The following is a 15,955-nucleotide window of genomic DNA, read 5'->3' as shown; positions in this document are numbered from 1 at the left end:
CCTCCGAGAGGAAAAGTGGCTCCAAAAAGTGCACGAGAAGGCAGAGGATCGCCTCCGTGGAGTAAGGCAGAGTCGGGCAGCCCCAACCCCGGCGCTTGAAAGGAGGAGAGGCTCGGCGGTGTCTTTGGAGAAGAGTCGCTGGGCGAGGGGAGCAACCCAAATATTGGATTAAATCACATCCAGGAAGGAGTGATAAGAGCCTGACAGGCCCACAGACAGACTCGACTGAGACTGTGGGCGTCTCCAACTGTGAAGTGCTACTATTCTTATCTTCTTTGCAGGAGATTTTTGGGTTGGCTGTTAGGGGGGGAGCTTAAAACGCGCACAGCTGCAACGCTTTTGAACGGGCCGAGGCAGAGGATTGCAGGTTGCGCGGCGCAGAGGACCGGGGACTGAACCTGGTCTGCAATCCTCGCGCGCGCCCGGGCTTGCCAGAGATCAGTGAGGCAGAGGGAGCAGGGGCAAGCTCGCTTGGTACCGCGCGGTCGCCGCGCGCACCTCACTGGCCTCCGCCTCTTCCCTCTCCCAGGACCCTCTGCCCAGAGGCTGACAGGCCCCTTCATAGAAAGTCTGAAAAGGCCAGGGCACTGGGGTGCAAGCAGGTAGGGGAAGCGGGCGCCTGCAGACCCGGGAGCTCCTCTAAGGAGGCGGCGGGACTCAGACTGTCCTCCTGGGAGACCGGGGAGTAGAGGGAGCCCCAATCCCCGGGAGAGCCGCCGTCGGGGCTGCACAACTCTTCACAGGACGGTGCGTCCAGACCGTAGAGACTGTGGTCCGCTATGCGCAGCGTCTGCGTCAGCGCCCAGATGTAATTGTGGGCGAAGCGCAGGGTCTCGATCTTGGTGAGCTTCGCATCGTCAGGGAAAGTGGGCAGGACGCCGCGTAGCGCGTCCAACGCCGAATTGAGGTTGTGCATCCGATTGCGCTCGCGATCGTTAGCCTTCTTGCGCCGGCTCCGGCGCTGCTTGCTGAGAGCTGACTCGCTCTTGGGCCGGCTGCGCCCTCCGCGCCGCGCCCGGAGTTTCCTCGCGCCCGCTCGGCAGCCGACCCCTTCTGCCTCGGCGCTGTCCCCCGGCATGTGAATGGGGCTGGGCGGAGCAGAAGCGACGCAAGTGACTTCATCGTCCGAGACTCCAGGGCAGGATTGCTCAATCTCGTGGGTCACTTCGATAGCAGGCGCACCCGAGGGATGAGGCGCCATTCTGTGGCGAGGGCGAGGTCAGAGCTACGGGTAAGCGTGGATGGGTCAGCTGGGCGCGGTTCCCAACTGCTGGACCAGGACGGGGTGGGGGGGAAACGGGAAAGAGCCACCCCTACCGGATAAGAGGACCCCCCCCCCATTTTCCCCTCCACCCGCTGCTCAGAAACCTCCAGGTGTTACCTTGTTCTCAGGCGCAAAAGGGTAGAGAGGGGTGAAGTGCGCGAGCAGAGCTGAGCTGAGCTGGTCTTTTGGTCTGCAAGCTAGTTCAGCTGAGATTCAGGCGCGGCGGCCTGGGCGCTCCCCAGCAGCAGAGAAGAGAGTCCCAAAGGGCGTCCTGTTGCTCTCTCTGGGCCTCACTGGGAGCCCGCGCGGATTTCCTGAGCTGCAAGTCGTGTGCCCCTTGGCACGCTTTATCTGCTCGGCCCGGGCCAGGAGCGTGCCTGCCTCGCTGCTACCCGCACTGCGGGCCAATCACCGCGGGGGCCGGGGGGCCGCGCCACGCGAGTCCGCTCCTCCCCTGCGGGGCACAGCTGGATTCCGGACAAAGGGCCCGGGTCGGGGGAGGGGAGCTCTGCTCTGTTTGCTTTCTCCCCGCGGGCTCTGTCCCAGCAACTCTCGGTTCCTCAAAGAGCCTCGCCCAGTGAGTGAGAAGAGCTTCGTCTGGCGCGCGTCTGGCCGCCCCAGACCGCTTTGCTGGGTTTCTAGCTTTCTTTGGCATCTGTCCAGACCCTCTCTTGGTACCCAGAAGGCGACTTGGAGAAATCGGAAGGGTAGGTCGGTCAATCTCTGTGTATTACACACTGGCAAGTTTAGATTCAGAGAGGGAGATGGCTCATCTCAGATCCCAGGGCAAAAGACCCAGCTGGGTCTAGTCCCGGCTCTGTCAGTTTTAGGGAGGGCTTCTGACCTGCCAGAAAATGAAGCCATCTTAGTCTGGGCCCTGCCTTTCCAGCCTCAGCCTTCTCTGCCTGGGCAGGATTCAGGCACAAGAGAGGGCCAGGGAAGTTGACACTTCTCACTGTGAGTGAACATGAGCAGAAGACGGGGTGTCTAAGGAGGAGACAGAAGGGAGGGGCAGAGGAAGGAGGGGTGGTGTGTACCATGGAACAAGGAGCCAGGTGTCTTGATTACTACGAATTCACAATGGCACTTGCTCTTCATTCTGGTCTGGTTAGGAAGCACCCATAGGGGGTGATGTTTCACTAACCCTCTCCACACTAGAATGGACGACCAGGTAAACTACCCAGAGATCCTGCCTATGATCCTGACAGAGACCTTTACCTCGGGGTGAGGAGCCCTCTAACTAGTCTTAATACCACACTCCTTAGACAGAGGCACATAAAACCCTCACCACTCCCCACCCCACCTAAGACACTTTGATTCTGCCCTAGAGGCTTGGGTGCCTGTGGTGGGACACCCCTCCCCCCCTACACACCCATCCCTTAGGGGATATTACTCCACTTCCTACCATGGACAGTAGGGGAGTGTTTGAACCAGGACCTGCAGGGCAAAAGTTCAGGTGCTAAGGGGGTCTGGAGAGGCCAGCAGTTCACAGAGAGCCCTTGTATCTTTTAAATACCAGTGAAGTGCTGGTGCTATGAGATACAAGGCAAATGAACACTTTCTCCCCTTCATTCTCTGTCCAATCACAGAAGGGCGGGGGTTACTTTGTCCAGCCCCCTGCCTCTCTCTTAAGCTGCCTCTCCTGGTGAGAACAGGGCAGGGACTCTCCAAGATCCTCAGTTTGCCTCTGCTAAGACATCTGGAAATCTTTCCAAAATGAGTCTTAACACACCACCCCTCCTTCCTCTGCACCTTCCTTCTGTCTCCTCCTTAGACACCCCGGGTCTTCTGCTCATGTTCACTCACAGTGAGGAGTGTCAACTTCCCTGGCCCTCTCTTGTGCCTGAATCCTGCCCAGGCAGAGAAGGCTGAGGCTGGAAAGGCAGGGCCCAGACTAAGATGGCTTCATTTTCTGGCAGGTCAGAAGCCCTGAGCCTCCCTGAAACTGACAGAGCCGGGACAAGACCCAGCTGGGAACTGAGGGGATGGTGTGAGGGGGCAAGGTGAATCTGTGTATTTGCCCTAGTGACTGCCTCTTGACATGTTCCAAGGCAGAGAGAGGGTGGCTAGATATGCTTTGGAGCCAGGGAGCGGGATCTCCCTGTGTAAGAGTGGGAGCACTGTCCTCCCATCTCAGCTGGTGTGCTGTTAGCAGAGGCTCCTTTCCTTGCTGCCAGGAATTGAAGCTGGGGGAGTGGTGGTGTCATAGTGGGGGAGCGGAGCGGTGGTCTCCATGGTGTCATAGAGACCTCACAAAGACTTCTGCATTCCAAATTTTGCTGCTGCTCTTCTCTTAGGTCATACTCACGCCAAACTTGTCTTCTAGTCTCAAGAATGAGAAGCTGAGACCCCTTTCACAGATGGAAAGATCAAGGCCCAGAAAGGGGAAGTGGCTTGTCCAAGTTCACCCTGCAAGGTTACCACCCACAGAACTCAGATCCCAAAAATCTTAGCTCTAAATTTTCTTGTGCATCTGTTTCCACTCCTTATTGGGGAAAATATTTTGTAAAGGCAAAACCAGATAACCCAAAATGCAGAAAGCAGAAGTCCTGGGTCTGTGAGGAATGACAGAGTCAGAGTAGGAAATGAGTAGTGAGTGGCCCCATCTCCCCAGCCAAGGGGAACCCGGTGTCTACCCCTGTTACATCTGCCTGCTCTCCTGCTCCATCCCCAAGCCTTGCTTGATTTCTAGCTTTGCAAAGTCGGAGCTGACAGAGGAAAGTCAAAACATAAGTCCCTGGGGCTGTTGCACCAAGTCTGGGTTGGTGGTGTACCATAAGGGATCTAAGCACCCGGTGATTCCCTGGAGTACTGTAGACCAGGCCACAGCCAAGATTCTCATCTGACGGCAGTCCTCAGATAAAAATGTGAGGGCTGGACTCCCCTTGACTTGGCTTGCTTCAAAAGCTAATGGATGTAAGTAGGGTTACAGGGCAAATTTCCTACACCAGGGAATATTCTGGGAATTCTAGGGGAACCTTCTTGACTGGGAGAGAATTCTGTGACACTAGGAATTCTCTTTCAACTTCTGTAGAGCTGCTCTGCCTCAGGGCCCTCTGGGACTTGCAGGCCGGGACCGCTCCTACTTTGCGCAAAAAGTGGTCAGGGCGAGGAGGGCGCAGCAGCCAAGGCAGCGGTCTTCTTTAGGCTTCAGGGATTCTCCGCATGCTTTCTTCTGACCAGGATGGCAGGGCCTAGAGTTTGAGGAGTCCTGGAGGATTAGATATCTAAGATATATGTCCTCCCTTTCTGCTGGAGGGAGCGCACAGACCCCTCTCCAAAAGTAATTCCTGTGCTTTTGGCGGCGGAGGCGCAGGCGGTGACAACTCGGCGCGCGCTGACCGTGTTTGTGAAAAGGCTCTTCCAGCGCAAAACCGAGCCTGTTCCTGAAGCCCCAGGCCAGCCACCGCCTATAAAGCCTTCGGGACCCCGGGACCCCTCGACTCTCTGAGACGAGTTTGCCTGGAGAATGAGGGGATCCAGGAGAGAGAAGACAGCCTGACGCCCGGAGAGCGCGGGTAGATGGAGAAGAAGGCAGGCAGCGGTCTGCCCGGCCGCCTTCCTGTCTGCGGGGGGAGTCTTCGCAATGCCTGGGGGTTCTTTGAGAAAGGAGCCTGAGGGAGGGGGGTCATAGGAGGCTGAATAGCTAATGGCTGGCCCGAGGAGGGGCCTTCTTTCTCTCGCCTTCGCCCGGGCACTGAAAGAGGGGAAGACAAAAATCTGGCGAGCGAGCTCCCCGGCCGAGACTGGCCACTTCAAACAGCCCTTCAAACAAAAGGAGACGACGAAAAGAAAGCCCCACCTGTCTCCAGTGTTTGCTAAAATAATAATAAATAGATTTCGTTTAATAAATAATTACAAGAGATTGTAAAGTGGAGTGCTTTGGAAAACATCTACCGCGGGAGTCCCGAAGCCAGCCGTCACCTGCTCCCAAGGCGGGCAACTTTATTGTTAAGCCACCCCCCAACTAGTTCGCCTCTGATAAACTCTCCCTCATTTTCACAATGACTGTTTACTCATAGTTAGCACAATATTACCTTTGCCGTGATAAACCCAGAGGGGGGGAGACCCGGCCCCTGGCCCCTGGGCACACCTGTCCCAGAAGCTGACACATGGATTTGGCACCGAGCAGGCCTCCCCCCGGGGGCCCTGCCCCGGTGTACATTGGCCCAATTGCCACCCATTTATAACAGGTTGACTGCAAGGCCTATCTCGGCCCTATTTGTCTTCTTTTATTGAAAGCATATGGTCTCCAGGGGCTCACCAGCCCCATATTTCATCTGCCGGGAGCTGGGGCGCTTCCGCAGGCTGGTGCTGCCCTGCGCGCAGCTCCCCACCCAACGGCTGCTGCTGCGCCAGCTGAAGGGATGGCGGAGGTGGGGTGGGGAAAGATAAGACGGGTTCCTCACTCGCTTTTGGAGAGAAACCATTCCCTCAGGGCCCTCCTGCACTCTTGAATGGGTGGCGGGTTCTTTTTCTTAGGTAAGTAAGAGGACGCCATATGCCACCCCCAGGACGCAGAGGGAGCTTCAGCTCCGGGAGTCCTGGAACAAAGGAAGGAGAGGGCCTGGGACCTCAGGAGCGCCCGAAGGCTTTATTTCCAGATTCCCCTCCCAGCCCTGGGCCCTCTCCCCTCCGGCGCCCTTAGCTCTTGCGCAGCGCCTGGAAACAAAGTGTCCACATTATCCACGCCGCAGACAGAGTCAGTGAATGCGTGAAAAGGTGCACTGCGCACCAAGACACCTGTTGAAGCGGCGCCTCTTCTCAGCGCCTCTCTCGGCTCAGCCCTCCGTCAGGAGGGAGAGGGGAGTAGGAGGAGGGAGAGATACTGTGATTTGTGGCGACATATGTTGAGCAGATCGGTGTGTACTCTTCACAGGGACACACGCACCCTCGCTCCCATACACACCCCGCGAGAAGGAGCAGCTGCTCTCCTCACCTTTCTCCCGACATAATACCTGGGCCAGGCGCTTTGGCGTCGCCTTTTGAGACTCCAACTCATCCCCCACCCCCCAGCTTTCCTCCCCCACCCGCCGCCCCAATCTTGGCAGCTTCGCTTTAGGACTTTATTGTTAAATTTAACAGATGCACGTTTGTCCCAGCGCCCGGCCCCAAACACACACATACACACACACACACACATACACACGCAGGCATCCACAGAAAAGGCGACCGGTGACACAGATGCGGAGCGCGAAATGTCCATATGCCAGGCTCCTGGCTCTCCAGGACTGAGGAAACAAACAGAACTGTGTGATTTTCCCTCCCTAGAAAGGAATAAACGGAAACCCCCAGGGGCAGAGAGGCCATCTCTAGGCTGCACCGATTTTCGCTGCCCCTTGGGCGCAATGGCGCAAGGCGCCGCGCTGGGAACCTGGAGAGCGCAAGACCGTGGGCGCCCAGAACGGACCCAAAGACTGGGAAAGGGATTCCTGAGAGGAGCCGAGAGCGCCGGAAACTCTGGGGATGCCGGCTGGGCACAGCCTGAATTCAGGTCTTTACCGGACCTTTGGGCTTCCACACTCCCGAGTGGCGAAGACGCCTCCGCCCTCCGGACATTGTCTGGAGCCAGCAGCTCCCGAGGCGCACGGGGAAGTCCCGGGCACTCGGCGGTGTGGGCCAGCGCGCTTCTCCGTCCTGCGAATCTCCTAGGCCGGTTGGATGGAAGTTTCCCAAGTTGGGTCAAGGCACTAAGAACCAAAGAGTAATGGAACTGCTGTGCGGGGTGAGGACAGGAGGACTCTGGGCCACTTCTTTGGGTCACCATGAGTGAGAAACGCAGCCCCCTTCCAGTTATCAGATTGGGATGGTGAAGAGATAGCCGCGGAGGGTGAGGAGATTCCAGAATTAATTCTAGAGAAGCAATAGAACATAATGCACATATGTTGAGCAGATCGGTGGGTACTCTTCACAGGGACATGCACACCCTCGATCCCATACACACCCCCAGACACAACCTATGTGTATGTGTTTTGGGGAGGGCCTAAGCAGAAAGGGATTTTTCTTTTCCCCATTTTACACATGAGCAGTCTGAGGCTCAAGGTGATAGAGCTGATGCTGGAACTCTCCTTTTCTTGTGTCTACTCCCTCTAGCTGGCAGGGAATCTTCATTTTGTCACCCTCCTGGTCCTCTACCCACTGCCCAGCTCCAGAAAATTCATCTTGCCATCCTCTGGAGACCTCAGTTTTTAGAAGGTCTCAGCTAGGGTGCTGAAAGCAAAGGAGTTGGAGGGCTTGGGAGCAATGAATAAGGGGGGCTTTCTGCTGTTGTTCATCTCTTATTGTGGCTTATGTATGCCCGCCCTACCTCCCAGTCAACTCTGTAGAGGCAGAGCCAGGTTTGCAGGACCCTGAGAGTGAATACCTCCTTAATATTGTCCCCAAGGCAGCTCATCTGCCTCTCTGGAGTCCCAGCCCTGCTGTGAGGGCACTAAGTCTCAGGTGTCCCCTTGCTTCGACCTCACAGCAGGTGGCCCTGAGTTATGTGGCACAATCAGAAAACTGTTTTTGGCATACCCTCAAAATGTGGTATTTATTTATTATTATTCACATATTACATGCAATATGAAATATATAAATGATGATTTATTATGGATTACACATGTATTTCTGTACTAGGCAACATAAGTAGTAGAAAAGAGGATAGGATTTTAAGCCAGGCAGCCTGGATTCCAATTTGGATGTTCCCTAAGTAGCTGTGCAAACTTGGCCTATTGACTCAACCTCTCTGAGGCATCTCCATTTTCTCACCAATAAAAGGGGGATAATATGGGGCTTATATGCTTTAATTGCTATATGATGTAGCAAGTGCTCAATAATTTATGAATACGATATACACTATATACACTATGAAACATGACTCCAAAGAAATCTGCATCCAGAAAATAAAAATAAATATAACTAGAAGTTCTAACACATCATTCTTCTTATGCACCCTCCCCCATCCCCTGCTTGCATCTGCTTTGAAGCTTGCTGTCTTAAGCAGCCCCTGTAACTGTATCATCAATAAATAGGACATATGTTTCTATTTAGCCAGCACTTTCGCACCCATTATTATTTCCCATCATTTTGGTGAGGCAGCAAGGTCAGAGATCAGCATCCCATTTTACATATGAAGAAACTGAGTCTTTAGAGAGATGATGTGACTCACTCAGGGACCCTTCAGTTGCAACATAGAGTAGGAATAAGAATCTATGTCTTCTGACCCCAAGACAATGCTTTGTCCACCCTGGCTCTCTGTTATGCTGTGGGTCCCACCTGTGAGCTGGTGTAAAATCAACCCACTTAGGCTCTTGCTGAACAACTACAAAGAAGGAGGGTGCAAGCTCATCAAAAGGCCAGTGGTAGTGTATGCATAAGACTCATTTAGTTTTTTCCTCCAGAACTCATAGTGGGCTTGGAGGCTCCTTAGCATATTACTTTATTTAGTGGACCAGGTACATTTTGCAGATGCAAGTGTAGAAGGGAGAACTTTTATACAGAACTTCTGGTCTGCACAGGAAACTACAAGTCAAATTCCTGTCACTGCCACTGTGCAAACATCAAGATGACCTGAGTCATTTGGGTACATCTTATCTCTGCCCCATAACTATATCTGAAGGGTCATTATGTGAAAGTAGTGGCCAACTATTGCCCGCAGTCATGGAGATTCTGCCCAAGGGAAGTGATCTGAATCAGAAAAGCAGGGATTTAGGAAAATCCTCTCCAGATGAGGTGGACTTCTTTCTATAAAGATCTCTCATTCTCTAACCTGGAATGGTTAGAAGCAGGGGGATGGACTGAATGACCCCAAGAGAACAAGCATCTCCCCATGACATCATCGCCATGAATAGTTAAGATGACATGAATAGTTAGAACATTCTTGGGGAGTTATGTCATAGAAGCCCTTCAAGATTAAAGGTGGAATTCATTATATATATAGTTAACTCTACTTCTTTCTTTTTTTTTTTTTAAGATTTTTATTTATTTATTTATGCATACAAGAGCTGGGGTACTGGCCAGAGATGCAGGGGGTGAGAGGATTCACCAGAGACAGAGAGGGGAACAGAACAGGCAGACTGACTGAAATACACTGCTGAGGGGAGCAGCGGGCGAGACAGGAGAGGTCTCCTGCACCATGTGGGTTGCTTCCTGGCCGGCCAGGGATTGAACTCATGCTGCAAGGCTGTGGATTGCTTCATAGTGCTGTGCTTAACCCCTTGCACCACCCTGGAGGCCCTTAACTCTACTTCTTAATCTGAGTGAATTGGAATTAATGCCTGTTCTCTTCTGAAGAACTACAGTTCAAGAGCTCAAACCCATAATGGTTTTATAAGAGGTATCAAGGATCAGAGTCAGGGTTGAGGAAGATCTTCACTAGCACGTGGCTCCCAATGTTAGGTTGACATATAGTTGGGAATTGAAGGTCAGAAAGGAAATGTGTCTTGCTCAGGGTCATATAGTGAGAACAGCCAAGTCAGAACCCAAGTGACTTTCCACTGTTTCCTGACCAAGTCCCTTGCTGTGTTGCTCTATTTTCATGTTTCCAGAGACATTCTTTGCCATTCCAGTTCCACTCTGAATCTCCCTTCTTAGGATGCCCAGTTTGCCTTATCTATGATGGAGGGGCCATGTTTTGGCTAAGGAGGAGAGGGAGCAGACACAGGGTCATGGAAGCCATGGTTATTTTACATGTGGCACCTTTGAAAAATTGCTGACCTAATAGATCTTTGACATGACCAGCACTAGGTCAGCAAGGATGCAGTCCCATGTTATAAAAGATAGCATACATTCAAAATCAACACTTTATATGATGCTGTGTACTCAATAGGGTAGAACACATGAGTTTTAGAATCAAGACTATAGAAGCTGGGAGCATCTTCCATAACTTTCAGTGACCTTCTTGGGCAATTTGGCTTTCTGTTCTTACCACTCTGGGTGTGGAGACCTTGTGAAACAAAGCAGAGAGAATCATCTGCCTGGATATCTCTGAATGACACAGCTATCAAGTGAGATAGTTTATTGAATGTCAAGTTAAGACTGTATGCTTGAACATCAAGCTCCTTGAATCAAGAGGACACATAACCGTCTTGGTAGGAGTAATTGATTTTAATCCCCAGAAGCATATAGGTTGGCTGTTACACAATGGAATCAGGGATCTCTTTGGTGATCAACTTGGGTGCATCCTAAAATTCTCTTGCTCAATTTTGGTCATCAATGACTAGTGTAGCATCCACAACATTAATAGGTGATAGGGAATCAGAACTTTCGGGGATAAGTGTCACCATCAACTAAACCATGGAGTCTAGCAGATATGCCATCTAAAGGGAAAGGAAATAGAATGATTTCTGGATAAAAAAGGAGGCTATGTGTATCAGTTTTGGCCTCAGACCAGCCACATAGCAGGTATTTTCTTCTAGCCGATGGCTTTATTTTCTGAGTTTTCCCTTCGGAAATAAAACCCTTCCAGAATTGTGGAGAAGTTGTACTCAGAACAAAACAGTGAACCTGCAGTATGAACAGCCTAAAGGATTGGCTGTAATGGATGTTGTGAGGCTCCATCCACAAGAATCTTCAGCAATGAAGGACTTACTGTCCTAAATGCTAGTAATACCTTCAACTGTCAACCCTCTTCAGAAATAGCCTCAGCTTCGTATAGCTATCTTGTCTTCTTCCTGGAGCAGTCCATGTGTGATAACTGGTCAAAGTGTTATAGAGAGGTCCAACCTGTCACAATTTGGAAAAACCTCAAGGGCCATCCCATCTTCAAAGCTCAACTGGGGAGACAGAGACACTTTTGTTGAGACCACATCAATTAGAAAAGTCACCTCATGGTCATTTATATCTACAAGTTTGGTGAGGGGGTCTGTGAAACTAGAGCTTGGAGGTCTGAGGAAGGACATCAGCTGATGCTGATACCAACAGGGGTTGTGATGAGACTGGTGCTGAGATTGCCAGAGGAAGCTGGAAACTTCTTGCCTAGAATCAGTTCTTGTTATAAGGACCACGGCTGGGGTGACGCTAAAGGAAAATACCAGGGCCTCCCTGGTGGCACAAGGGGTTAAGCACTGTGCTATGAAGCAATCCGCAGCATCTGCAGCCCAAGTTCGATCCCCAGACAGCCAGGGAGCAACCCACATGGTGCAGTAGACCTCTCCTGTCTCTCCTGCTGCTCCCCTCAGCAGTGTACTTCCGTCAGTGTGCCTATTCTGTTCCCCACTCTGTCTCTGGTGAATCCTCTCACCCCCCATCTCTGGCCTGTACCCCACTCTTATATGCATAAATAAGTAAATCTTTAAATAAAAATAAAGGAAAATGCCAGCAAGTAGTGAAGAGCAAATCCCCTTCATCTCTTCCTGCCTCCTAGTCTCCCTCCGGTGTTTCCTGTGGTCAAATCCTTTTATTTATTTATTTATTTATTTATTTATTTTATTTATTTATTTATTTATTTATTTATTTATTTAATACAAGAGCTGGGTACAGGCCAGATGTGTGGGAGGGTGAGAGGATTCACCAGAGACAGAGTGGGGAACAGAACAGGCAGACTGACGAAATGCACTGCTGAGGGGAGCAGCGGGCGAGACAGGAGAGGTCTGCCGCGCCATGTGGGACCCTCACCAGCCGGCCAGGATTGAACCCATGCTGCAGGGGCCGCGGACAGCTTCACAGTCCTGCTTTCAACCACCTGTGCCACCAGGGAAGGCCCATCCTGTGGTCAAATCCTTACAGGAAGTCAGCAGTCAAAAACAGATCTGTGGTTTGTGGTAGTTAGATCCAGCACAGCAGCAAAAGAGCTGAGAAACAGAAATGCAATTTTTGCCCTGCAGGCACCAACTAGCAGTGGTCTCAAACTCTCCTTGGGCCTGGTATAACTGAAGAAGCAGGAGTGGAGTGCCAGGAGAAATAAACCTATGCCCCAACACTTTCCCTTCATAGGCTCTGGAGGTCCTCTCCTATTCTGGGGGGCAAGTTGTAGGGATAATGATTAAACTGAGATATCTCAGATTTGAGTCAAAGATGTGCTTTGAGACCTACTGGGATAAACTTACATCCTAAGAAGGAAATATACTCTTTGATTCCAGGATAAATCTTCCCTGATATATCTACTTCCTTCCCTGCTCAAATGAGTGTTAGAAGTGAATCTCCTAACCCCTGACTCATCTGCCTGGGGTTGTGTGTCCATCTCTAAACCAGTCACTAGGACAGGAGGAACGAGATGCCCTCACTGCTGAGGCTGAGTCACAGGCTCCATCCCTTGAGTACTAAACATGAAAATAGGGAGGGGAAATGAGGGCGCCCTTATATTTGAGTCGCATGGACTCAGAACACAGAAGGAAGAATTTCCCAAAAGTCAAATCAGAGTGATGTTGCCCTCACAAAAACCCTTTAGCAGAGGGAATGGTCAGTGCCATAATAGAACTGTGAACAGGTGTGGCGAGGACACAGAGGTGATTTGCCTCCAGGCTGGGAAGATAACTCACATCATAGTTTACTGGCAACATGAAAGTTATTATCAGTTTAGTCTTTAGAGTTCTCTCTGTGTATTATGTCATCAGTAATAATGATGGCTTTATTTCTATTTTCCCAGTTTGCATTCTTTTTATGGCCTTCTCTTGCTTAATTGCTCTGGCTAGGATTTCTAATGCTATGTTGAATAATAATGGTATGAGTGGAAAATTTTGTCTTGTACCAGATTTTAGTGGAAAAGTTTTCAGTTTTTCACCATTGAGAATGAGGTTGGGGCCTCTCTGGTGGTGCAAGGGGTTAAGCACCACACTATGAAGCAATCCGCCCCCTCTGCAGCACAAATTCAATCCCCAGACCGCCAGGGAGAAACCCACATGGTGCAGCAGACCTCTCCTGCCTCACCTGCTGCTCCCCTCAGCAGTGTATTTCAGTCAGTCTGCCTGTTCTGCTCCCTGATCTGTCTCTGGTGGATCCTCTCACCGCCCCCCTCCCCGGCCTCTCTGGCCGGTACCCCAGCTCTTGTGTGCATAAATAAATAAATCTTTAAAAAAAAGAGAGAATGAGGTTAGTTATACATGGCTTTTACTAGGTTAAGATAAGTTCTGTTGATGCCCAGTTTTTTGAGGTTCCCATTTACTTGAGGATTGTTTTCCAACACTTTACTCTGAATCTTTAGCACTCAGGCGCATTTCCTAGAGACGGGAAGTTTGGATTAGGTTTCCTAATCCACGCAGATTCTTAGTGTCTTTTAATTGGCAAGTTCTAATTTACATTTAGAGTGATTATTGATATATAAAAATTGGTTGTTGACATTTTGCCCTTAATTTTTGTGGTTCTATTTAGTTCCTTTTTCAGTTCATGTCCATTTTCTCTTCCTGCCTACAAGTCATATATTCGGGCTCCAGCAGCTGACTTGAAAGCAACAGTCTCCCATAGATGGTGGGCCTGGAGTAGCCCGCCTCTCGCTAGTAATAGGCTTTTCATTGATGGCTTTTATCAGGTTGAGGAAGTCACCTATTTTAATTTCCTTAGGGTTTTAATCAAGAATAGATTTGTCAAGTATCTTTTGTGCATCTATTACGATGATTGTGTAATTTTCCTCCTGTTTTCTTTAATGTGGTGAATTACATTGATTAATTTTTTAAAAATGTAAACCAGCCTTGCATTGCTGGAATAAATTCTACTTTGTTAAGATATGCTATTCTTTTCATACATTGCTGTAACTGATTTACTAATATTTTGTTGAGGACTTTCCTATCTAACTTAGGAAAGATATTGATCTGTCATTTCCTGGCATAGTCTTAGTTAAGTTTTGTTACAGCTTTTCTGGCTACATAAAAATGAATTGAGAGGCTGTGCCAATTATCAATTTATTGCTTCTCAACTCTAATTCCATCTATCTTTGACTGCTATGTGACAAAGGAGATTGTCATGTAAATATTTCTCCTTTGTCAGTTGGCACCATGTTGTCAGGGCGCTGGAGGGACAATGGAGGAGTGAAGCATTATCTCTCATTCTGCAGAGTGAACTTTTCCCAATGCTGAGCTAGATCAGTATAGTGGCTCCTCTGGTTCCTTGTTCCTGCAGCACGTGGCAACCCGCTGGATATGCAGCCACCAGCTTTCCTTTGGGTGGCTTGGCAATGGGGTACTGCTGGTAAGGCATCTCCCCATGAATGGCCACCCCAACAACTTGTAGCAAGTTCTGGGGCATAGCACCTCACTGTGGATAAATTTCCTCTGCATCCACAGGTCAGGTTTCTATCGATTCACGACACCATAATATACCTCAGGTGCTGCAGCAACTTAGGGACTTACATGATTTAATGAGCTATGTCTTCTTCTTGGTCCAGGTTTTAACCCAGGGAAGGAAGGATGTCTATGGTTGCTGTAGCTTAGCTCTTAGGCATGGTGGCTGCTGTTATGTCCACTGCTCCTGAACTCTCTTCACCTCTTCTTAACTCTTATTAAATGATTCCTTTGCTGAACTCTCCTGCACTGTTGGTGGGAGTGCAAACTGGTCCAATCACTATGGAGAGCTGTGTGGAGATTTCTGGACCTACTAAACATAGAGCGTCCATATGATCCAGCAATTCCACTCCTAGGTATTTACCCAAAGGACACAGAAACATCAATTCCAAAGAGCACCTGCACACCTATGTTTATAGCAGCACTATTTACAATAGCTAAGCTTTGGAAACAGCCCAAATGCCCAAAAATAGATGACTGGATCAAGAAGATGTGGTACATATACACCATGTGGTACATATACACCATGTGGTACAGATGTGGTACATATACACCATGGAATATTACTCAGCATTCAAAAAAGATAAACACATGCAATTTGCAGCAACATGGATGGCGCTGGAAGGGATCATGCTCAGCAAAATAAGCCAGAAAGAAAAAGAAAAATACCGGATGGTCTCACTCATAGCAGGAATCTAGAAAACTTAAATAAGGGAGCAGGAAAATGAATAACTATAAGAAAGTGAATATCAGGGCCTCCCTGGTGGCGCAGTGGTTGAGCACTGGGTTGCGAAGCTGCCCGCAGCCTCTGCAGTGCCGGTTCAATCCCCGGCTGCTCCCCGGCCACTGGAGGAGGGTCCCACATGGCGCGCAGACCTCTCCTGCCGCCCGCTGCTCCCCTCAGCAGTGTACTTCGGTCCTTCTGCCTGCTCTGCTCCCCTCTCTGGCTCTGGTGAATTCTCTCACCCTCCCGCGCTTCTGACTGTACCCAGTACTTGTATGTATGTATCAATCAAACAATCAATAAATAAATCTTTAAAAAAAAAAAAGAAAGTGAAAATCAAAATCAACAAAAAACTATGAACCAGAGACACTTTTTGGGGGGCGGGGGGCGGGAGGGGAGGGATTGGGGTCAGAATGGGGGGGTTGAAATTGTATGGGGAATATAAAAATAAAATTTATTATTTAAAAAAATAATAAATAAATGATTCCTTTGCTTCTCCCCTACCCCATTCCAGTTCCTGTTAAACTTCAAGTTACTCTTTAAATTGCTCCCAGGGTTTCTGATTGAACCCTGAATGATACAAACATGTTCTCTTTTATCTTCTGAAAGATTTTAAAAATTATATTTTGTCCTTAAAATTTGTTCACAATATTTCCTTATTATTCTTTTAAAGTCTATAGGATCTCTAGTGATACTGGAGATATCCATTTCATTCCTGATACTATTAATTTGTAGCCTCTTTAGCTGGTGATTTATTAATTTTATTAATCTTTT

The 15,955-nt window shown here is 49.6% G+C and overlaps 1 protein-coding gene across 1 annotated transcript; it reads right to left on the bottom strand.

Moving 5' to 3' along the window:
- Nucleotides 1-559: 559 nt before the first annotated feature.
- On the bottom strand, nucleotides 560-1,401 carry NEUROG3 (neurogenin 3). Its single transcript, XM_037495645.1, has 2 exons — nucleotides 1,382-1,401; nucleotides 560-1,225 (listed from the first exon to the last, which is right to left on the bottom strand). Exon 2 carries the CDS (start codon nucleotides 1,199-1,201, stop codon nucleotides 560-562), a length of 642 nt encoding a protein of 213 aa, XP_037351542.1. The 5' UTR covers nucleotides 1,202-1,225; nucleotides 1,382-1,401.
- Nucleotides 1,402-15,955: the final 14,554 nt, after the last annotated feature.

This window comes from Talpa occidentalis, unplaced genomic scaffold (assembly GCF_014898055.3).
Source record: "Talpa occidentalis isolate TD23 unplaced genomic scaffold, MPIMG_talOcc4v2.1 talOcc4.8, whole genome shotgun sequence".
Taxonomy (NCBI): Eukaryota; Metazoa; Chordata; class Mammalia; order Eulipotyphla; family Talpidae; genus Talpa; species Talpa occidentalis.
Note: the sequence above shows the minus strand (reverse complement) of the source record. Positions and strands in the feature narration are given on the sequence as shown.